The 24,720-nt window shown below is 47.7% G+C and overlaps 1 protein-coding gene across 2 annotated transcripts; it reads right to left on the reverse strand.

Annotated features, from left to right (window-relative positions):
* Positions 1-482: 482 nt before the first annotated feature.
* Positions 483-21,892, reverse strand: LOC108712521 (lamin-L(II)-like). Of its 2 annotated transcripts, XM_041587847.1 has the most exons (19): positions 21,790-21,892; positions 21,558-21,710; positions 21,021-21,163; positions 19,866-20,032; positions 18,554-18,742; positions 17,431-17,524; positions 16,551-16,736; positions 13,786-13,911; positions 8,398-8,499; positions 5,489-5,607; positions 4,927-5,120; positions 4,474-4,621; positions 3,889-4,075; positions 3,694-3,813; positions 3,184-3,386; positions 2,293-2,465; positions 2,020-2,093; positions 1,051-1,219; positions 631-703 (listed from the first exon to the last, which is right to left on the reverse strand). In XM_041587847.1, exons 3-18 carry the CDS (start codon positions 21,153-21,155, stop codon positions 1,070-1,072), a joined length of 2,367 nt encoding a protein of 788 aa, XP_041443781.1. In that variant the 5' UTR covers positions 21,156-21,163; positions 21,558-21,710; positions 21,790-21,892; the 3' UTR covers positions 631-703; positions 1,051-1,069. The 2 variants fall into 2 exon arrangements, with proteins under 2 accessions (XP_018110226.1, XP_041443781.1); XM_018254737.2 differs by lacking the exon at positions 1,051-1,219 and having other exon boundaries at positions 483-703; positions 21,790-21,890.
* Positions 21,893-24,720: the final 2,828 nt, after the last annotated feature.

Here is a 24,720-nt window from a genome sequence, read left to right on the forward strand (position 1 = left end):
GGTATTCCCTGTACTAAGCACAATTCAGCAGGAACAGTCCCCTAAGTTTGCTCATAGTCTGTACAGAGAGATCCCATAAAACTATGGTACATAGGTATCCCCTGTACTAAGCACAATTCAGCAGGGACAGTCCCCTAAGTTTGCTCATAGTCTGTACAGAGAGATCCCATAAAACTATGGCAGCATAGGTATTCCCTGTACTAAGCACAATTCAGCAGGAACAGTCCCTAAGTTTGCTCATAGTCTGTACAGAGAGATCCCATAAAACTATGGCACATAGGTATTCCCTGTACTAAGCACAATTCAGCAGGAACAGTCCCCTAAGTTTGCTCATAGTCTGTACAGAGAGATCCCATAAAACTATGGCAGCATAGGTATTCCCTGTACTAAGCACAATTCAGCAGGAACAGTTTTCTTATAGTGTTAATGAAAAGCACATGAAAGAGATACTATGATAACAAATAGCAGAACAGTGATTGTACTTTATATTCAGAGAATTATTCTTTATTTAAATACAATAAAACAGAAGAAAGAATAATATATAGTATATGATACATTAGTATTATACGCCGGACAGGATCGCAGGGGACAGAGACCCTTGACTTGCGAGTCGGATGTTATAGGAGGAGTTTCCCATGTATTTCTGTAGGATGGAGCCGGCCGGAGAGGAGTAGCCCAGGTACAGGACTCCTTTAGCGCTTGTCTGTGGAACAAACACAGGGACAAACATTGGTCAGAATCCCTTTTACTGCTTTTTTAATATTCATCTTTCTATTCAGGCCTCTCCTATTCATATTCCAGTCTCTTATTCAAATCAATGCATGGTTGCTAGGGGAATTTGGACCCTAGCAACCAGACTGCTGAAACTGCAAACCAGAGAACTGCTGAATAAAAAGCTAAAAAAAAAAAAAAAAATGAAGAGCAATTGCAAATTGTCACAGAATATCACCCTGTACATCATACTCAGAGTTAATTTGAAGGTGAACAGAAGTGATAAACATAATACTAAACTTTGGGGTGAGCTGCTCCCCAACTACAGAGGAGTCTGACCTCGCCTGAGGCTTCGGGGTCACCAGGAAATGAGATTTGGAGGCCGCGGCATCGGAGGCTGAAACTGCAGGTTCTGCACTGACTGGAATATCAATAGGTTTCTCTGGTGCTGCTCAGAGACTGGGAGGAAGGTCCCGGGGAGCAGAAGTTTTAGGGTTCCTCTCCCCGCCTGTCACACAAACAGACACAATGTAATCACTGCATTAAATCCCTGCTCTGCAGAGCTTGCAATCTGTACTGTCGATGGCTGAGGCACGGGGAGTCTGAGTGACTTGTTGAGGGTACAGGGAGTTATTAACTGCAAATAATCTCTGATAGCTGCAATGCTGGATTGTAACACTAGGTGGCACCAACTGCATTGAGTCTGATTCCTTTGCACTATTGACCGGTCAGCAAAACGCCCAATCACAATAACGAGTCCAGCAGTGACTATCAGAGCAAAGGGAATGCTGGGACTTGTAGTTCTGCAACACCTGCAGCTTGTTACGCGCATTCTTACCTGTTCTGCAATAGCCTGAAGGTAACTGGCATATAGAGTGTAGCAGTTGAAGGGAGTGTGCAGGGAGTTTTAGTCCCTGTAACCCCAGAATAGAATCAATTCAACCCAATCTGTTATTTCCTGTGACCTCAAAAGCCCCCCGTGCGCTCCAGCTGATTGGCTCAGCTCGGCCCCCCATCCCCGGCTGCTATTTACAATAAACTGCCATCTGCTCTTAATCTTCATTAACAAAATAACTGGCAGATGCCGGAGCTGCTCTGTGAAATGAACCCCAGGGGTGCAGCGCTACGGTATATGTGGGTGCCATATAAATACAGCCGTTGCTTCATATAAAGACACCCCTTAAGGGCAGAGGGGGCATCAGTATTTATTATATTCCAGCAGTGGGACAGGCGGGTTTATTTAGGGCCAATATTTGGGGCCCTCCTGCAGTTCCAAGACCAGAGATTGTGCTACAGGGAGGGGCTCACCCCGGCTGATCTGGTCGGCCCCCGGCTGTTCCTCGGTTTCTTCGCTGCACTCGGATTCCTGCGGCTCCGGCCTCCTGCCAGCGACAAAAGGGAAAGTCATTAGGGGACCCTCAAAGAATAATGGGGTCCCATGTACCCTGGAATTGGCCCTGAAGTTCCCTTTCTGATTGATCTCAATGATAGGGGGGAGGTTAGGGATCAATGTCTTTTCCAACTACAATTCCCAGAAGCCTCTGTTCTCCAAATTACGTTTGCTCTGAAATCTCCACTCACCTGCAGAGGGCGCTGCATTGGATCCATGTGGCACAGGCAGGTGGAACTTAGAGAAGCCGCCACTTTCTGGGCCCCAACTTTGGCTCGGAGAGAAGTCGGGGTGAGTGGGGGAAGCTGCACTCTGTGTCCATGGGCTGCAAGTAGGGGGGAGCACCGCCGGGGACAGTCTCTCCCTGGAATCAACAGAATGAGAAGTGACCCCCAGAATAATGGGAATCCCCCCTCAGTTTCCTTCGCTCCCCATTATCATCCCCAAATCACTCACAGGTACCACCTGCCAGCCCCACCTTCCCAGGAAATACCCTCCCCCGTGCAAAGGAAGTAGAGACAGTCACACGAGTACCAGGAAATACACTCCCCCATGCAAAGGAAGTAGAGACAGTCACACGAGTACCAGGAAATACACTCCCCCGTGCAAAGGAAGTAGAGACAGTCACACGAGTACCAGGAAATACACTCCCCTGTGCAGAGGAAGTAGAGACAGTCACACGAGTACCAGGAAATAGACTCCCCGTGCAAAGGAAGTAGAGACAGTCACACGAGTACCAGGAAATACACTCCCCCGTGCAAAGGAAGTAGAGACAGTCACACGAGTACCAGGAAATACACTCCCCCGTGCAAAGGAAGTAGAGACAGTCACACGAGTACCAGGAAATACACTCCCCCGTGCAAAGGAAGTAGAGACAGTCACACGAGTACCAGGAAATACACTCCCCCGTGCAAAGGAAGTAGAGACAGTCACATGAGTACCAGGAAATATACTCCCCAGTGCAAAGGAAGTAGAGATAAAGGAGTGAAGATTTATTGCTAAACTATATGACACACTGCAGTTTGTTATAGTTGTATCTAGATCCAGTGGGGCAGGAGAGGTACAAAGGAAAGTACTGGTACCGTCTGAGTAGGACCGGACCCTTCTCCCATTTTTGCAATTCATCTGGTCCCTCTTGCACTTGTTTTGGTGACTGTGGCTGAGAATCTCCGCTCTCCTGGGGTCGGGGCAGAGTCCATAGCCGGGAGATATTAGGGGTCTCGTCTCCTGATCCCCCCAGTGAGCGGCTGCAGGAATTCCGCATGGGAGTGTACCACGCCACGGCCTGCAGCAGGAAACACTGGTTCAAATAAAACCTTAAACTTAATTCTTAGCACTGGTAACAACAGGGAGGAGTTAAGCACACAAGCAGGAAGCAGAGCACAATACAGGTAAGTACTGCAGGCTGATTGTTACACCCAATATTCTATGGCCAATCAGGTGTCATTATTCCCAGGTAACAGGTAAAATATTGGCCACTAATTACCCTGCCAGTAATAGTGGGGGCACCTCGTATTGCTCCCCTGATCCACCTAATGACCCCCCCACAGGCCTGGCCACTGTGTATTGCACCCCCACAGCCCCCCACTCACATGCCCATTGGCTTTGCACAGGATTGTGGTGCCCTGTGGCCCCGTAACAAACTCCTCCAGATCCTTCCACAGAAAATCCCCCGGAGGCTCGTGTGGAACATTAGCGGAGGCCGCCCACACCTGCGGGGCAACAAGAAAGACATTTGGGCAAAAAGTTTCCCAATAGTAAAATATATAAATAATGTCGCTACTCACTGTCACTTCACTGTGCGCCGTCACCCGAGTCTTTGGTGGGAACCTGTACAGGGCCACGGGGTGCCCCCCAATATTCTGCTGCAGGATGTAACCCCCAATGTCTTCTTCTTTATCCACAGATTTATTCATGATCTTCACAAATTTGCCCCCAGGATCCACCTCTGTAATTGCCAGATTCCGAAGAGCGCTGGAGTGTACAGAAAGGAGATAGATACAGGGAACAGACTCCCAGCAGGGGTGGTTGGACTAATACAGTAAAGGAATAGGAGGGAGAGTGAAAGGGAACATAAGGAAGTGATACTTTACAGAAAGGGGGGGTAGATACAGGGAACAGACTCCCAGCAGGGGTGGTAGGACTAATACAGTAAAGGAATAGGAGGGAGAGTGAAAGGGAACATAAGGAAGTGATACTTTACAGAAAGGAGATAGATACAGGGAACAGACTCCCAGCAGGGGTGGTAGGACTAATATAGTAAAGGAATAGGAGGGAGAGTGAAACATAAGGAAGTGATACTTTACAGAAAAGGAAGTTGATACAGGGAACTGCGCCCAATTGATTCCTAAACATAGAGTTGTTGACCCAACCTGGATATTGCTGGGGTGCAGTTATTTATGGAGGCGGGTTTGTGTCCAATCAGAGTCAAGTTGTGTCTCACTGTGGCTGGAGGATCCAGTTGAACATTGCGGAGGCTGAGAGGGGGTGCAGAGGTCGGCCGTGTCTGCTCCCCATGTTCTAGTGTTAAAAGAAATGATGTTAAACCCAGATTTTCATTTTTTCCATCATTTCCCCCTGAGGCTTGTGCAGGTCATTATTTACCTTTATACCATCAGTCTGAGGGGCAATATTGTATCTGTTGTACCTGTAATATCTGCACTGACCAGCAGGTGGAGCTCACTAATGTCAGTAACCTATAGGAAGTGTTTCCTCAAGTCAGGGGGCGGAGCTCAGAAGCAGGAAGTAGTGTCAGAATACAGGTGAGTACTGCAGCCCAGGCACATTATATGGAGAAATAATAATAATAATAATAAAGGACTTACTGGCAATTCTATCAAAGTTTTTCTTCTGTTCTTCAGACTGAGCAGAGGTGGGTAATTGGGGGGATTCGGCAGGTGGAGAGTCCAGGGAGCCAATCAGAGGGGAGACAGGGGGGTCGGAGGAGAGGGACGAAGGTGCCAGGGGGGGGGCACATGACGACAGACTCGTTGCCAAGTTGAACTTGTCGCTGCTCATCCTGAGAGAAACCACAAAACACTCAGAATTTCTACACATTTCCCATTTTAGCTCAATAAATCAGATATTTATGAATCAGATGGGGGAGGGGTAGATATTAATGTCTACAAGTCACTTTGTACTGACTGCTTGTGGGCTGAGCCCCGTCTACTGTTTGGCCACAGGGAGGTGTCAATCAGTCAGTGGTTGAACCAGAGAGCCCTCTCCTGGACAATGAAAATCATCAACATGGCAGCTTTAGTATCAGCTAATTTACATAAGGGTCCCTCCCAGACAGGGATTTGGGGTAATGTTCCCTTTACCCCAGAGAGACAGCAGTGCACCCCAACATCAAGCTGCAGGGTGAACCCCAAGACTAAAGCCACTCACTGTTGCTCCTCCTCCTCCAGCAGAGACCTCAGAGCATCCAGTTCATTCCTCAGCGAGACGTTTGTTTCCTGAAATGCAGCCGATTCCTTCAGCTTTGCCAAGAGAACGTCCTGTAATTCCTGGGGGGACACGGGGAGGTGACGTTACCAAAAAAATCTGCGACTCATTGTGTGACCCCCATTATTCCTCATTTATATGAAGGGGAGAGAAGAGGGAGGATGGGGGAGAGTAAGGCCAAACAGTTGGGGGAGAAAAGGAAAGGAGAGGGGATGAGAGACAGAAGGAGAGAAGGGAAAGGGGGTTAGGGAGTAGAGAGACAAATGGGGGAGAGGAGAAATATAGAAGGGGAGAGAAGAGGGAGGATGGGGGAGAGTAAGGCCAAACAGTTGGGGGAGAAAAGGAAAGGAGAGAGGATGAGAGACAGAAGGAGAGAAGGGAAAGGGGGTTAGGGAGTAGAGAGACAAATGGGGGAGAGGAGAAATATAGAAGGGGAGAGAAGAGGGAGGATGGGGGAGAGTAAGGCCAAACAGTTGGGGGAGAAAAGGAAAGGAGAGGGGATGAGAGACAGAAGGAGAGAAGGGAAAGGGGGTTAGGGAGTAGAGAGAGAAATGGGGGAGAGGAGAAATATAGAAGGGGAGAGAAGAGGGGGGATGGGGGAGAGTAAGGACAAATAGTTGGGAGAGAAAAGGAAAGGAGAGGGGATGAGAGACAGAAGGAGAGATGGGAAAGGGGGTTAGGGAGTAGAGAGACAAATGGGGGAGAGGAGAAATATAGAAGGGGAGAGAAGAGGGAGGATGGGGGAGAGTAAGGCCAAACAGTTGGGGGAGAAAAGGAAATGAGAGGGGATGAGAGACAGAAGGAGAGAAGGGAAAGGGGGTTAGGGAGTAGAGAGACAAATGGGGGAGAGGAGAAATATAGAAGGGGAGAGAAGAGGGAGGATGGGGGAGAGTAAGGCCAAACAGTTGGGGAGAGAAAAGGAAAGGAGAGGGGATGAAAGACAGAAGGAGAGAAGGGAAAGGGGATTAAGGAGTAGAGAGACAAATGGGGGAGAGGAGAAATATAGAAGGGGAGAGAAGAGGGAGGATGGGGGAGAGTAAGGCCAAACAGTTGGGGGAGGAAAGGAGAGGGGATGAGAGACAGAAGGAGAGAAGGGAAAGGGGGTTAGGGAGTAGAGAGACAAATGGGGGAGAGGAGAAATATAGAAGGGGAGAGAAGAGGGAGGATGGGGGAGAGTAAGGCCAAACAGTTGAGGGAGGAAAGGAAAGGAGAGGGGATGAGAGACAGAAGGAGAGAAGGGAAAGGGGGTTAGGGAGTAGAGAGACAAATGGGGGAGATGAGAAATATAGAAGGGGAGAGAAGAGGGAGGATGGGGGAGAGTAAGGCCAAACAGTTGGGGGAGAAAAGGAAAGGAGAGGGGATGAGAGACAGAAGGAGAGAAGGGAAAGGGGGTTAGGGAGTAGAGAGACAAATGGGGGAGAGGAGAAATATAGAAGGGGAGAGAAGAGGGAGGATGGGGGAGAGTAAGGCCAAACAGTTGGGGGAGAAAAGGAAAGGAGAGGGGATGAGAGACAGAAGGAGAGAAGGGAAAGGGGGTTAGGGAGTAGAGAGACAAATGGGGGAGAGGAGAAATATAGAAGGGGAGAGAAGAGGGAGGATGGGGGAGAGTAAGGCCAAACAGTTGGGGGAGAAAAGGAAAGGAGAGGGGATGAGAGACAGAAGGAGAGAAGGGAAAGGGGGTTAGGGAGTAGAGAGACAAATGGGGGAGAGGAGAAATATAGAAGGGGAGAGAAGAGGGAGGATGGGGGAGAGTATTGGGGTGGGGGTGTAGTACATCAGCATTTGCAGTGTGGCCCTAACATATGGGGCCCGGGTGAGTTCAGGACAAGTGTTTCCTGTTCAATAACCAGAACTATAAAATGTATCAGAGGCAGAATTGTGGGTAGGAGCCCCGATACAGATCTTGGGGTGCCGGGAGTTACTGCAGAATTATAACTCCCCGCAACCTCTAACATGAAGCAACAACTCAGGAATATTTGCTGGAAAGTTACTTTTTAGATGCAGAAATAAAGGAAACCTTTAGGGCCCCTGCTGGTAAATTTCACATTTATTTCAAATATCTGAACCTTTATCTGAACAATCGTAAGCGAAATCTCGCGGGGTCGTTACAGACAGGCCCAGATCTGCTACACGGCGCTACAGACTCACTGGTTGTGTCCGTGTTATAATAACGAGTCAAACGAATTTCCCTAGTTAATGAGGAAGAGCAGTAAATAGAACCGGCGCTCCTGATTGGTCCCAGATGTGGCCAATTACTCTTTCACCTTTATTAAAGGGGAAGTAATCTCTCGCTCTTTAGAAATGAATTTTGACTTTTATTTTCCTATATTAAGTCTATAGAATGGATGGGATTAGTGAGTTAGTGCAGTGAGAAGGCTCTTTAGATTTTGGGTGCCCAAGCTAAATAATGCCCCCCAGTCCTGAGTGAGGCCCTGGAATTTTGCAGCCCTGGGCCTATATGACTATTGGGTTTGCTTTATGGCTAAGGGATTTGCTGGCAGCAAGAGGTGAGACGTGGAACTGCAGAAACATTAGCCTCATTATAGGTGATACTTAGCCTTTAATTCAGTAGGGATACCCCTCCCAAGCAGAAAGGGGTTTCCTGCACCCAAAATACCTTGGCCCCTGGTTTCTCTTTTCACAGTTCATCGGCCCCGACTCAAAGGGCCCAAACAGGAAACTGTATGAACTTTGGGAGAAGATGAATAGGGACATTGTGGCTCCTGAGCAGCAACAACAAAGGGCCACATTATGGGATTTATAATGGGAAATAAATTGGCGGCTCCCCTCAGTTTGGGGTGGGGGGGGTATATGAAGGGGAGTCTTTGTAATTATCAGAATATCCCACTGACCTCCAATCTGATCTCCAGCTCCCGGACCCGCTGCCCTTCCCTCCTCAGTTCCGACTCCAGTCTCCCCATCAACGTCCTGCTGTCTGTCTCTGCTGAGAATATCTGCCAATCACAGGGGGAGAATCTGCGTCAGGAGAACGATTCGCCGCCAGAAGATCACTGAGCCTCATTGTACAGGAGAGAGTGTCTGTCAGCGGCTGATTTATGTGAGGGGGTGAGCGGCAGCTCCTGGGACCAATAAACCTGTGGCAGGTCTCAATCAATGGCCCCAGTGACGGACTGACAAGTGACCGTTATTTCCTGCGTCACTGGGAGCGAATACGTATCTCGCCAGTTCTTACGCACGTCTGACAGTTGAACAGGGAACGTTGTTGTTATTTTATATATGGGAATTTAAAGGACCAGTAACGCCATAAAACAAAACATTGAAAGTTCATATCTGCAGCGTTGAACTGGGGCCCCAACACCCAGCCGCATGTAAATGTATACACAACCCTTTTATTTTGGTGTTGCTGGTCCTTTAAATTGTATTCTAAAAATATAATTGGTTGGTCTGGCCCTGGGAATGTTCCAATGCTCTCATTGGCTGCAGGATTCTCTTGCTCTGGGAAATTAAATTAAATTATATTCTAACAATATAATTGGTTGGTCTGGCCCTGACAATGTTCTAATGTTCTGATTGGCTACAGGTTGGTCTGGCCCTGAGAATGTTCTAATGCTCTGATTGGCTGCAGGTTGGGCTGGCCCTGGGAATGTTCTGATTGGCTACAGGTTGGTTTTTGCCCTGCTAATGTTCTGATTGGCTACAGGTTGGTCTTGCCCTGGGAATATGCTAATGTTCTGATTGGCTACATGTTGGTCTTGCCCTGGGAATGTTCTAATGCTCTGATTGGCTGCAGGTTGGGCTGGCCCTGGGAATGTTCTGATTGGCTACAGGTTGGTTTTTGCCCTGGGAATGTTCTGATTGGCTACAGGTTGGTCTGGCCCTGGGAATGTTTTAATGTTCTGATTGGCTACAGGTTGGTCTGGCCCTGGGAATGTTTTAATGTTCTGATTGGCAGCAGGTTGAATTTCTATATTCTTAATATTGAATTTCTATAGGTTCTGGGGTGACACAAAGCTGGTTCTGATCTTTTGATTCAGCAGGAGACCCCCATGCAGCCCCCATTGGATGAAGTAATGTTTCTTGCTTAATAAACAAACACTTTGTGCCGCCCACGGGGAAATTTCCTTTGTTCTGCGGCCGCTGATTCTCAGCCAAAGTAAAGCCGAGACCCCCAGGCGTCAGGAAAAAAAGAGAATAACAGAATTATTTTTTTTTGCCTTTTGTTTGGCAGCACAGCTGGGGGAGGGGGGTCACAGACACTGGGGAGAGAAGAAGCTGCAAAGCCTGAAACAGTTAATATTGGGAAAATGCTCTGGGGCCCCTGGGGCCAGAAGTACAACTTCCCATGTTCCCCCCAAGCAGTAGCTGGGCCCCAACCTGAACAGGAGAAGATTTGGGGGGAAATTGCTAATTCCGCTGTGAGTTACAGGGGGGGCCACATGTTCTATTGGGGGGGGGTTAAACCCAGAACTATAAATGCCTGGTCTCAGGTAAAGAAAATATTGAATAAGAAATCAAGCAATTGAGCCCAAATTGGTATAAACTGAATGAAGTGGCAGAAGCTGCTGGGCTTTACTTCCCCTTGAATGAAATCGCCCCATTAATCCATTAGTCTCATTAGGGGACTGAGTTGGGCGCACCTGTGGCCCCTCGTTTATATATAATGTCCCACTCACTGGCCCTACAAAAGCTCCCCCCCCCCCGGCCCAATGTCCTTGTGGCTCCACTGAATACAATGTGGGGGCCACTTGAGTTGGGGGGGGGAGGCAGCTGCTCCCTGAGGGCCGGTAATGAGTTCTGTTTATTCCTGGTCAGACCTGTCCCCCAGTAGCCAAGACTCCCATCAGTGAGTAACAGGGAGTAGGGGGGACACAAAGCCTCTCACTCACCAACATCATTAGTGAAATGAGCAGCAATGTCTCCAAGCAACACCATTAACTGCCTCTAAATTAATATCCCCCCAATTCAGCCCCCCAGCCTCCTGCACCAGCAACGGCCTAAAAGCAACAGGGAATCCTTCACCCTCATCCCTGTGATGCCCCCGCTGAACCCCCAGTGCCCCTTGTCTCAGGGGTTCATCTGTAAAGTGCATGAGAGAAGCACCCCAAGTGATGAGGGAAGAGAGGGGGCCATTGTTTCTCTAATGTTCACTAATCAGTAACTGGAGCACAACCCCCACAGCCTCTATATATAATATTATCTCTGAATCTCCATAGAGTTATGTACAGACCAAAGTAGGGGAGTGTATTTCCTGGTACTCATGTGACTGTCTCTACTTCCTTTGCACGGGGGAGTGTATTTCCTGGTACTCGTGTGACTGTCTCTACTTCCTTTGCACTGGGAGTGTATTTCCTGGAACTCGTGTGACTGTCTCTACTTCCTATGCACGGGGGAGGGTATTTCCTGGTACTCGTGTGACTGTCTCTACTTCCTTTGCACTGGGAATGTATTTCCTGGAACTCGTGTGACTGTCTCTACTTCCTATGCACGGGGGAGTGTATTTCCTGGTACTCGTGTGACTGTCTCTACTTCCTTTGCACAGGGGAGTGTATTTCCTGGTACTCATGTGACTGTCTCTACTTCCTTTGCACGGGGGAGGGTATTTCCTGGTACTCGTGTGACTGTCTCTACTTCCTTTGCACTGGGAGTGTATTTCCTGGAACTCGTGTGACTGTCTCTACTTCCTTTGCACGGGGGAGTGTATTTCCTGGTACTCGTGTGACTGTCTCTACTTCCTTTGCACTGGGAGTGTATTTCCTGGAACTCGTGTGACTGTCTCTACTTCCTATGCACGGGGGAGGGTATTTCCTGGTACTCGTGTGACTGTCTCTACTTCCTTTGCACTGGGAATGTATTTCCTGGAACTCGTGTGACTGTCTCTACTTCCTTTGCACGGGGGAGTGTATTTCCTGGAACTCGTGTGACTGTCTCTACTTCCTATGCACGGGGGAGTGTATTTCCTGGTACTCGTGTGACTGTCTCTACTTCCTTTGCACAGGGGAGTGTATTTCCTGGTACTCATGTGGATTTCTACTTAACTGGTTCTCTACTCTTTGCACGGGGGGGATTTATCCTGGACGTATGACGTCTCTACTTCCTACTTCACGGGGGATCGCCTTTGGCAAACCATGTGAACGTCTCTACTTCTTGCCGGGGAATTTCCTGGTACTGCTACTTCCTATTGCACGGGGGACGCTGTGTAGTCACTCATCCTAGGATCTGCAACGATGTTGACTGTCTCTCTACTTCAACTTTGCACGGGGGAATGACATTCACTCATGGTACAACCCATGTGATTGTCTCTCACTTCCTTTGCACGGGGGAGGAGTATATTCCTGGTCAGTGATCTGTCTCTACCTTCACTTTGCACGGGAGTGTATTTCTGGTGTGACTGTCTCTAACTTCTTTGCCATGAATTCTTCACTGGTATGGTAGTGACTGTCTCTACTATATATCCTTTGCACTGGGCAGTGTGACTCGTGATGACTGTCTCTCTACTTCCTTTGCCACCGAGGAGGAGTGTATTTCCTGGAACTCGTGTGACTGTCTCTACTTCCTTTGCACGGGGGAATGTATTTCCTGGTACCCATGTGATTGTCTCTACTTCCTTTGCACTGGGGAGTGTATTTCCTGGTACGAATGTGACTGTCTCCACTTCCTTTGCACAGGGGAATGTATTTCCTGGTACTCGTGTAACTGTCGCTACTTCCTTTGCACGGGGGAATGTATTTCCTGGAACCCATGTGATTGTCTCTACTTCCTTTGCACAGGGGAGTGTATTTCCTGGTACTCGTGTGACTGTTTCTACTTCCTTTCCATGGGGGAGTGTATTTCCTGGTACTCGTGTGACTGTCTCTATTTCCTTTGCACAGGGGAGTGTATTTCCTGGTACTCCTGTGACTGTCTCTATTTCCTTTGCACAGGGGAGTGTATTTCCTGGTACTCCTGTGACTGTCTCTATTTCCTTTGCACAGGGGAGTGTATTTCCTGGTACTCGTGTGACTGTCTCTACTTCCTTTGCACGGGGGAGTGTATTTCCTGGTACTCGTGTGACTGTCTCTACTTCCTTTGCACGGGGGAGTGTATTTCCTGGTACTCATGTGACTGTTTCACCTCACTGACCCCGCCTGGTGGGAGGGGCTAAGGAGTTTGTGGTTAGCCTGGCAGTTATACAATGGCCACATGGGAGGGGCTGATACTGCAGGAGGAATAAAGCAAGTGGAAACTAAATAAATCTATAGGTTACAAAGTTGTACTTTCCCTTTAGTCAGCTATTGTGGCATGTGGTTTAGTTCCCCTTGTTTCAGACACAGGGAGGAGGGAGTGGAAAGGAGTAGTAGATGCAGGTGCGTCAGTATCGGATGGGAAGTGATCTGAATATAAGGGATGGGAAGTGATGACATCAGCAGGTATTTGGGATGAGGCCCAGGGGGCGGGGCAGGAATGAGGGATATAGTGGGGGGGCAGCATTTCCAGGGAACTATAAAACTCCCTAATAATCTGTGTTGTGAGCTGGGGGAGGGGAATAACTTGTCACATCACCCCCTCTCCCCCTGCAACTCCCCGCAACTCCCCCTCTGCCTGGAGCAGTTGTATCAGCCCAAATCCCACAGAATTCCTGATCCTCGGTATTTGGTTTCGGAGGCGGCACAAGTGCAATTAAACCAGAACAGCTGTGACTACAGGGGGGACGGAGAAGCCCCCAAATGTCGCTGCTGCTCTCGGTCACATGATGCCCCAAAACTCACCTGCTGACTCCTCCCCCCAATCCTCTTTATCAATTGAGAAACATCACAGCTTTTTCTATAGATCCTGCGCCATGTTCTGCCCCGAAATAAAGACAATTCTGCGCCTACAGGAGACCAACAACTCCCTGCACCTTCTAAATGTGCCTCCTGCAGCTCAGACTCAGACCTTAAAGGGAAATTATTTCTTCCCCTCCCCCAGCTGACGTGCCTAAGCCTCTGATGGGGGGAAACAGTTTGTGGGTGACAATCAGTGGAGACAAATCTGCTGTCATTTATCTACAGGGAGGGATTGGGAAGCTGAACTGATTTTGCAGCAATGTCCCTTTGCAAGGACAGTGTTTGTTTCTGTGAATCTCACTGGTTGCGCCACCTGGTGGCAGAATGTGGGATCTCCGACTAAATATCCATTATTGGAAGTTAAGGGAGAAATGGATAAAATAACCCTAAATATATTCAAGTATCGTTCGTGGAAGGAAAGTGAGGGGACAGTGTCTCTTTAAAAGACACGATTGTGAGATTAGAGGGAGTTCTCACCTTTCTGTGTGTCAGCGACAACTCCCCTGTCAGCTCTTCTACCTGCTGCTGCAGCTGCTGCTTCTCCTCTTGGGTCCGACTCAGCAGCCTCTGGTCGCAGTTCATGCGCATCTGTAGCTGCAACAGCTGAGTGGGGGGGGCAACACAAAATTAGGAACCCACCCAAACCAGACTGGTGAGCAGGATTATTATACAGGTATGGGGTCTAATATCTGGGGACCCATTATCCAGAAACTGCCATATTATGACCAAATACAAGTTACAGCTACACAAGCCATATGGCAGCTCCCACTCACTGAGTGTGCACTGAGCTCTGCCCACCAGCAATATGGCAGCTCCCATCTAATTGCTCTATGAGCTGCCACTTTATACTCTGACCAACAAAGTGTCAGCTTCAGCCCTGACTCCGCCCCCTCCCAGAAGAGACTTCGTTAGGATTAGGAACAGGTCCGGCCCGGCTGCCATATGTGACTAATTAATTACTAATTAATCCAATAAATCTGATCTAATCCTGCCCCCCCAGTTTATTTCTGGCACCGCAGAGACCCCCTGCAGCAACGTGGGCGAGTGGAGGGGGGGGCCACAGCTTTCCATAAATACGGATATTAAATAGGAACCAGATGGGTCAGTTCTGAGCAGAGAGAAAAGTCTGAATCTGAATACTGAGACCCTCCTCCAGCACTGCAGCCCCCCATCTTCCCTGTTATAATGGGATTAGATCCTAAAATCTGCAAATATCGCACACTCACACTCTGACTGTAGGATTGAGTCTTACACTCACACTCTGGCTGTAGGATTGAGTCTCACACTCTAACACCTCATTCCACTGGACTCGTAAGGATATGAGTACTAACACTCACAACACAACACCCTCAGTCTAGTAATATCATACCACGATGAATGTAGGATTAGAGCTCTCACAACACATGCTAGATCAGAATGGAGATGACTCCGAATTGAGACACACTCGTACAGCACACTCCTGCTGTAAGGATTGAGTGCTGAGGTTAGGACTTGAGTCTCACACTCACACATCACTCAGACAGACACATCTGACTGTAGGATTGCACTCACACATCACACACTCACACTAGCTGAGACTGACTAGGACTCATGAGACACTCACACTCTGACTGTAGGATTGAGTCTCAACCTCACCACTTCACTGACTGAGGATTGGGTCTCACACCTCACACCTCTGACGTAGGTGCAGCACACTCACATACTGCAGATTCGAGTCTCACACACATCCCATCTGCTGACTGTAGGATTGAGTCTCACACTCACACTCTGACTGTAGGATTGAGTCTCACTCACACTTGTGTAGGATTGAGTCTCACACTCACACTCTGACTGTAGGATTGAGTCTCACACTCACACTCTGACTGTAGGATTGAGTCTCACACTCACACTCTGACTGTAGGATTGAGTCTCACACTCACACTCTGACTGTAGGATTGAGTCTCACACTCACACTCTGACTGTAGGATTGAGTCTCACACTCACACTCTGACTGTAGGATTGAGTCTCACACTCACACTCTGACTGTAGGATTGAGTCTCACACTCACACTCTGAATGTAGGATTGAGTCTCACACCTCACACTCTGACTGTAGGATTGAGTCTCAACTCACACTCTGACTGTAGGATTGAGTCTCACACTCACACTCTGACTGTAGGATTGAGTCTACAACTCACACTCTGACTGTAGGATTGAGTCGTCACACTCACACTCTGACTGTAGGATTGAGTCTCACACTCACACTCTGACTGTAGGATTGAGTCTCAAACTCACACTCTGCGCTATGTAGGATTGAGTGTCACACTCACACTCTGGCTGGAGGATTGAGGTCCTCAACTCACACTCTGGACTTGTAGGATTGAGTCTCACACCACAACTCTGACTGTCAGGATTTTGAGTCTCACCACTCACACTCTGGCTTGTAGGGATTGAGTCTCACACTCACATACTCTGGCTGTAGGATTGAGTCTCAAACCTCACACTCTGGCTGTAATGATTGAAGTCTCACACTCACACTCTGGCTTGTAGGATTGAGTCTGGGACACTCACACTCTGGCTGTAGGATTGGAGTTCTCACACTCACACCTGAATGGTAGGATTGAGGTCCACACGTCACACTCCTGACCTGTAGGATTGAGTTCTCAACACTCACTAATCTGGCTTGTAGGATTGAGTTGTCACACCACAATCTGGCTGTAGGATTGAGTCTCCACACTCACACTTCTGGCTGTAGGATTGAGTCTCACACTCCACACTCTGCTGTAGGATTGAGTCCTCACAACTCACATCTCTGACTTGTAGATTGAGTCTCACACTCACACTCTGACTGTAGGATTGATCCTCACACTCACACTCTGACTGTAGGATTGAGTTTTGTCACATTCACACTCTGACTGTAAGGATTGGAGGTCTTCACACTCACACTGCTGCTGTAAGGATTGAGTCTCACACTCACACTCTGACTGTAGGATTGAGTCTCACACTCACACTCTGACTGTAGGATTGAGTCTCACACTCACACTCTGGCTGTAGGATTGAGTGTCACACTCACACTCTGGCTGTAGGATTGAGTGTCACACTCACACTCTGACTGTAGGATTGAGTCTCACACTCACACTCTGACTGTAGGATTGAGTCTCACACTCACACTCTGACTGTAGGATTGAGTCTCACACTCACACTCTGGCTGTAGGATTGAGTGTCACACTCACACTCTGGCTGTAGGATTGAGTGTCACACTCACACTCTGGCTGTAGACAGACTCTGTTTCATTCTGGAGTCTCTTCACTTCAGCCTCACTGGCCTCCTGAATTTTGTGCACGGCCTCCATCAGGGCGGAGCCTCCCCCACTCTCCGCCCTCAGTTTCTGTTCCAGTTGGAGCACGAGGGCCTCTGATTGGTCGATTCGGTCTCTCATTTCCTGTGACTCCTGATATAAAGGGAGAGGGGCATTAATTGTGTGTCAGTGGGTAATTAATAGAGAGGCAGAAAGAAACTCTGGTTTATTTGGGGTGGGGGGGTAATAATTAGGGGGTTACATGGTTTTGAGGGAGACACTGATAGGGGTGGAAAACATTAGAGATTTTGGGGAATTTGGGGTCCCTATGAAATTCTTCCCACGCCCTCATAATATTCTGCTGCTTCTCTCCCTGATGCTTCATCTCTATTGGTTAAACAACTCCCGGCACCTGGGGGGGGCAGAAAAAGACACGACTGATTGTTGGTGACCCTGTGGCCCCGTGTAGGCTGGGGGGGGGGACAATCACAGTAATTTCCACTTGTGCGGCTACAGACGAGGGACCCAATGACACTTCCATGGGGGGGGCATTGATTTTATTGAGGGGCTTGTGGGATAAATGGATCCAGTAATGAGAACTGGGGGGGGACAGACACTTGAGGGGAGAATGAGCCGAGTGTAATGTCCCTTTAATAACAGCCTGGGCTCTGGGACACTGATTAGCAGCGATTAGGGGGATTGTGTTCCAGGGGGTGGGGTTTATAGGATTAACCCATGAAGTGCCCGACAGGATCACCGTCACCTGGAAATGTTTGTGCTACAGGCTGAGCGGTTGCTATGGGAAACTAGAGCAGGTGGAACATTGCAGCTGGGGGTCCCCCCTCACCTTTCTGTGTTTGTCAGTGATCTGATCCAGACGACAGGTGAGATCCACAACCTGCTCCTGAAGCTGCAGCCGCTTACAAAGTTCCTCCTCGTATCTGGAGCAAAGTAACAAAGATGGAACCACTCGTGGGGTCACTGGCAAAGGGGGTCGGGGGGGGGGGAGGTGCAAAGTGAAAAACTCTGTGAAAAGAACCAGGTTTTTTTTGCCCACAATGCACCAGACTGGGTCCCTTGTGCTGCCATACTGATTTACACATGTGTGACCCCCCAATTCCTTCATAAATAAACCCCTGTGTCTTAACTTCACTCCAGGGATCAACACTAACTGCCTGTCCTACCAGGATCAACACTAACTGCCAGCCCCATCAGGATCAACACTAACTGCCAGCCCCATCAGGATCAACACTAACTGCCTGCCCTACCAGGATCAACACTAACTGCCTGCCCTACCAGGATCAACACTAACTGCCTGCCCCATCAGGATCAACACTAACTGCCAGCCCTACCAGGATCAACACTAACTGCCTGCCCCATCAGGATCAACACTAACTGCCAGCCCTACCAGGATCAACACTAACTGCCTGCCCTACCAGGATCAACACTAACTGCCAGCCCCATCAGGATCAACACTAACTGCCAACCCTACCAGGATCAACACTAACTGCCAGCCCTACCAGGATCAACACTAACTGCCTGCCCCATCAGGATCAACACTAACTGCCAGCCCTACCAGGATCAACACTAACTGCCTGCCCCATCAGGATCAACACTAACTGCCAGCCCTACCAGGATCAACACTAACTGCCTGCCCTACCAGGATCAACACTAACTGCCAGCCCCACCACTGCTGACACAAAGCAGAGCCCGGGGGGGGGGGGGGGGATTATTGTGTCCCAAGCCCCTCAGATAAGAACTGATTGTCCCTCGGATTTGTCACATGAGCCGAGGCCTTTGTTTTTGAAGTCAGACAAGGCTACAAAGGGGCAGATAAACTGTGATGAATAAACAAGAACATGATGCTCAATCCATACACCCCTCCCCCGGGACCTTCTCTGTATATTTATATATAGGGCAGGGAGCTGCCATAGTGTTTCCCTCACACAGTAAAGGAAAACCCCTTGTACCTCTCCTGCGAGGAGCTCACACTCCGATACAGATCTTCCAGCTCCTGTTTGGCCACATCCAGTTGGATGGACGGAGCAACTGCCGCCATTTTTAACCCTTGCATTTCTGCCTCTTTCTGAGCCACAAGGACCTGCAGATCTCTGATCTCCTGATCTTTTTTCATGATGTCTCGGTTCAGTTCCATTAGCCTGAATGGCAAGAGAAATGAATTAGAAACGTTACGAGGAAAGGTCTCCTGAGTGCAGAGATGATCATGATGATAAACACTAATTAAAGAAACTCATTTAAACGAGACTTGGGACATTGATTCAGGCCCAAAGACATCGCTCAGGAGTGGAGACAAGTTAATTAATCGCCTTGTTACTCTCTCACCCCAAAGTGTAAGGTCACAGCCAATGAGAAAGATCCTTCTTCCTCCATCATCCAAATTTATATGGAGGAAAAAGGAAATGAAACAAAGTTCACAAAACAGATCAATAAAAAATCCCCTTCCTGGTACTCGTGTGACTGTCTCTACTTCCTTTCTATTTCCTGGTACTCGTGTGACTGTCTCTACTTCCTTTGCATGGGGAGTGTATTTCCTGGTACTCGTGTGACTGTCTCTACTTCCTTTGCACAGGGGAGGGTATTTCCTGGTACTCGTGTGACTGTCTCTACTTCCTTTGCACGGGGGAGTGTATTTCCTGGTACTCGTGTGACTGTCTCTACTTCCTTTGCACGGGGGAGTGTATTTCCTGGTACTCGTGTGACTGTCTCTACTTCCTTTGCACGGGGGAGTGTATTTCTTGGTACTCGTGTGACTGTCTCTACTTCCTTTGCACAGGGGAGGGTATTTCCTGGTACTCGTGTGACTGTCTCTACTTCCTTTGCACGGGGGAGGGTATTTCCTGGTACTCGTGTGACTGTCTCTCCTTCTTTTGTACAGGGGACGGGAGGGGACTGTCTCTACTTCCTTTGTATTTCCTGGTACTCGTGTGACTGTCTCTACTTCCTTTGCACAGAGGAGTGTATTTCCTGATACTCGTGTGACTGTCTCTACTTCCTTTGCACGGGGGAGTGTATTTCCTGGTACTTGTGTGACTGTCTCTACTTCCTTTGCACGGGGGGGTGTATTTCCTGGTACCAGTGTGACTGTCTCTACTTCCTTTGCACGGGGAAGTGTATTTCCTGGTACTCGTGTGACTGTCTCTACTTCCTTTGCACGGGGGAGTGTATTTCCTGGTACTCATGTGACTGTCTCTACTTCCTTTGTACGGGGGAATGTATTTCCTGGTACTCGTGTGACACAGAAGGCTATATCCATGTACTTACCTGCTGTGATGTTCTGGTGCTGTTGGGTTATCCCTGCTGATACCCTCCTGTGCCAGTTCCCTGTACTTCTCTAGTGTTTCCCGTAGCGACTGGATCTCCTGTTCGTAGGCCGTGCGAATACCCAGGACTTCTTGCTCGAGGCGCCGCACTGCTGCAAATCCATCGCCCTAAGAGTTGCCAGATTGGAGAGGAATAAGGAAGTTTATAATCTCTGCACTGCTGGTTCTGACTTCTGAATAGATGTAACAGCTAATTACCAGATCTGCTACATTGTTTAAGGAGTGGAACAAAGAAAAAGAAAGGGACAGGCAGATACAATTAAAGAGACCAATCATTGTGGGTCAGGTTCCCCTTTAATGGAAAATGAAGCAATTTATTTGAACAAAAGGACACGCTCAGATGAGCCAATTGCCCCTTAATTCAAGCAGATACCCTGCAAGTACCCCTACAACTGTTTTGGGGTCCCATGAGTTGGGTGAGACCCCTTTTCCCTATCGGAGTCTGGAGCAGCAATCAATACCTGCAGCAGAGCAGCGATCTACAATAGTAACGAGTCTCTGTCTGGAGAGTTTATGAACCCCCAGCTATGGCTATTGATTAACTGGTGACCTCTAACCCCCAGGCCAGGGGCAATTCATTATCACCGATACGACTTAACCCCCGTAGATGATTTATTTGCCATTGTCCCAGGATAAGTGGGTTGTTCAACCGATCACCTTCTGACCTCTACAGAACTACAACTCACTGCACCGCCTGACAGCTAAGGATGCTGGGAACTGCAGGTTGGACAACCCCCTTCCCCTGCTCCGTCCATTTTGTTGCAATGTGGCCCCGGGGCCCTGCAGATTGATGGATATGAATCCAATGTACATGAAGGTGAAATAGAGGCAGGACATAGGGGAAAACACTGATTGGCCGATACACTGCCCCCCTTTAGGGATTCATTATAATTAGGGAGGATAAAATCACCTCCATCCTTAATTGGCCCATGACTTGTTCTCCCAAATAATGACAATAACCAGGAACATTTCCCATGCGCTCCTGTATATGTGACTGGGGGGCTGGCGTGTACATGTAACCCACCCCCCCAAAAAAGAAATAAATCACCATGGGGGCCTTCGTTTTGATGACGCCCCCTTGTGGGTCTCCCGTTACCTGTGTCAGGTGATTGCGCAGGATTTTGACATTTCGGATGTAGTTAGTGAATCTCTCCTTTATGTCCCGCAGCTCCGCCCTCTCACAGTGGTGCCTCACAAGCTCCGCCCCAGGGGTGACGCTCTTGGGGATCATGGTGGGTCCTGGGGGGTGACAATCAATTAAGGAAAATGAACGTTCATTATACAGAAGTTGAGGGGATGATCCAATGAGAAGCCGACTGTTCATAAGGGGCCCCTGACATCACACTGTAAAGCCCGTGGGGCCCTGGGGTGAAATATCTGTTCTGTGATTGGCTGTGAGCTCGACCCCTCAGCACCCCCTGTTGCCCCGGAGATTAAGATTCTCCATAAAATCAACATTTTCTGCCGTTTGAAAATAACAACTGATTTGTTTCTTGTGTCCAACCCTTTTCTGTTCAAAGGTCATTTTTATAAAGAAAAGTTCAATTACAGAAATGTATAAATTTTACTCACGTTTCCCAGATGCACAAATTTACCCCCCCCCCCAAGGAAATCTCAGGGGTTCAGAACTCACTTTACTCCGCAGCAGAGTCTCCCTCCTTCCCTCCTGTAGGTTTGTTGTCGGTTTCCATGGGCGACACTTGTGAGTGACAGTCACAATGAGAGGCGGAGCCGGGGAGGGATTGTGTAGAGTGGCCCCTCTGCAGCCAAATAGCCCAGCAAATACCTCCAGGGGCAAAGGGCAAACAGTAAGTAAATATATAAAGACACAAAAGGGTTAACTAGGGCAATATTGACTCTCTTACCTGCATCGTTAGGCCAATTGTTCCTCAGTGAGTCAATGGGGAAAGCATATAGTAAGGATTATGGCTCTTATGGTGGAAAGACATATAGTAAGGATTTAGTACAGATATAGTAACGATATCATAAGGATATTGTAAGGATATAGTAAGGAAATAGTAAATATATAATAAGGATATAGTAAGGCTATAGTAAATATGTAATAGGTATATAGAAAGGATATAGTAATGATATAGTAAAGATATAGTAAGGATATGGTAAGGATATAGTAAAGATGTAATAAGGATATAGTATGAATATAATAAGGAAATAGTAAGGATATAGTAAGAATATAGTAAGGAAATAGCAAAGATATAATAAGGATGTAGTAAGGCTATAGTAAAGATGTAATAGGTATATAATAAGGATGTAGTAAGGATATAGTAAAGATATAGTAAGGATATAGTAAATATATAATAAGGATATAGTAAGGCTATAGTAAATATGTAATAGGTATATAATAAGGATGTAGTAAGGATATTGTAAAGATATAATAAGGATGTAGTATGAATATAATAAGGATTTAGTAAAGATATAATAAGTGTATAGTAAGTATATAGTAAGTATATAGTAAGTGTATAGTAAGGATTATGCATACCTCCCAACATTTTGGAAGTAAAAAGAGGGACAAAAAATTTTTTCCCGCACATAGCGGAGCAATTTTTTTGACCACACCCCTTTCTGTGGCCACACCCCCTAATTACCATGTTTGTTTTACAAAATTTGGCAGGTTATGAAAGTTTGAAAATATTTCTCCTTATCTAAACTGTGTTTTTGTGTCTCAAAATTGTTACAAAGTATCTTATTTGCACCTGTTGGCTGTTCTGGGCTCTCTGCTAAAAGCCAATTAAGTGAGAAACTTTGTTTCTTTTTCTGACTGTTCAGTGCAGAGAAAAGAGGGACTTTCCAGTACAAATGAGGGACTACGGGTTGAGCTGTCAAAAGAGGGACTGTCCCTTCGAAAAAGGGACAGTTGGGAGGTATGATAAAGGGGGGCAGCAGCTCTATATGGAACAGGTCTCAGTTGTTTCGGGGGTTTGTTCTTTGGAGATCATTGGTGACTGTACCCACAGAACAAAATAAGGACTGGGCACATTTGGGCACAACTGGAGCTCAGAGCAAATATTGGGGCTGCTCAGAAGATAATGGGGTCACGGGGGTCAGTTTATTTATAGTAACAAAGTGGGGGGAACAGAGACCCTGAATCACTCGCCAATGTCACTAACAAATGTCACTCGACTCTCAGCTGAGGAACAACTGGTTCTTTAACTGGTTCTCTAACTGGTTCCCAAGTGTTTCCACAGAAACCAGAGAGACTTTTATTGTTCTGCTCAGTGTGTGTCTGTGTCATTGTGTCTGTGTGTCTGTAACGGTGTGTTGTGTCTGTGTCTGTACCTGTGTGTGACTATGTGTGTCTGTGTGTCTGTACAGTGACTTGTGTCTGTCTGTACATTTGTCTGTCTGTGCCAAGACCAACAGTCGGGACCATTAAGGACACGGGACACGTGTGTTTTTCCGGCGCAGTAACAACGCGGTTCTGTAATTGGGCTTCACCCAGGGCACGAATCTGCCAGTGAGTTTGAAGTTGACACAATAGTGAGACTGTCCAACCTGAGGCCGTTTAACTGCCACTTCTCTGCTAAAGCTTCAGCCTATGGGAAATGCTGGAATGGGAGGGACCAGTTACAATGTAACAAATATAATCTTTCCACTTCCTCTTCCCCAATAATATTTTATTCCTTTTCTTACGGACGTTTTCCTCTCAGCAGTGACCCCCCCCCACAGGTTTTATACAACAATAAATTGCCCCCACGAGCTGCTTGTACCGAAACAAACATTAAGTTATAATTAGGGTTCCCTCAATCGCCCCCCAATCACTACACAGATTTCTATGCAAATGATTGTTCCTCGGGGGGGGCTGACGCTTCTCTGATAAACCCAATTATAGAAGCGAAGAAATGAGAATCTTGTCACCGATTAAATGTCGCCAATATTTGTGACTCAAGTGTCATGTGATTCTCTGCATCCCCCCCCCTGCAAATTAGCTCCATTTGTAACAAGTCAGATTTCCCCTTTAAATCTTCCAGCAGAATAATGTGAGTATTGAGGTCTCTCTGCGGCTCATTCGTTTCTATAGGAAATAATGACACAGTAGCAGGAAATACACTCCCCTGTGCAAAGGAAGTAGAGACAGTCACACAAGTACCAGGAAATACACTCCCCTGTGCAAAGGAAGTAGAGACAGTCACACGAGTACCAGGAAATACACTCCCCTGTGCAAAGGAAGTAGAGACAGTCACACAAGTACCAGGAAATACACTTCCCTGTGCAAAGGAAGTAGAGACAGTCACACGAGTACCAGGAAATACAGTCCCCTGTGCAAAGGAAGTAGAGACAGTCACATGAGTACCAGGAAATACAGTCCCCTGTGCAAAGGAAGTAGAGACAGTCACACAAGTACCAGGAAATACACTCCCCAGTGCAAAGGAAATAGAGACAGTCACACGAGTACCAGGAAATATACTCCCCCGTGCAAAGGACGTAGAGATAGTCAAACGAGTACCAGGAAATACACTCCCCCATGCAAAGAAAGTAGAGACAGTCACACGAGTACCAGGAAATACAGTCCCCCGTGCATAGGAAGTAGAGACAGTCACACGAGTACCAGGAAATACACTCCCCCGTGCAAAGGAAGTAGAGACAGTCACACGAGTACCAGGAAATACATTCCCCCATGCAAAGGAAGTAGAGACAGTCACACGAGTACCAGGAAATACAATCCCCTGTGCAAAGGAAGTAGAGACAGTCACAAGAGTACCAGGAAATACACTTCCCCGTGCAAAGGAAGTAGAGACAGTCACACGAGTACCAGGAAATACACTCCCCGTGCAAAGGAA

This window comes from Xenopus laevis, chromosome 3S (genome assembly GCF_017654675.1).
Source record: "Xenopus laevis strain J_2021 chromosome 3S, Xenopus_laevis_v10.1, whole genome shotgun sequence".
Lineage (NCBI taxonomy): Eukaryota > Metazoa > Chordata > Amphibia > Anura > Pipidae > Xenopus > Xenopus laevis.

Coding starts and splice junctions, on each gene's coding strand:
- LOC108712521 (XM_041587847.1), bottom strand. CDS start 21,155: ATGATCCCCAAGAGCGTCACCCCTGGGGCGGAGCTTGTGAGGCACCAC. Junction 8,500..13,785: donor TGTCGCTGACACACAGAAAG/GTGAGAACTCCC, acceptor TGTGATTGGCAG/ATATTCTCAGCAGAGACAGA. Junction 2,094..2,292: donor CAATGCAGCGCCCTCTGCAG/GTGAGTGGAGAT, acceptor TGTCGCTGGCAG/GAGGCCGGAGCCGCAGGAAT.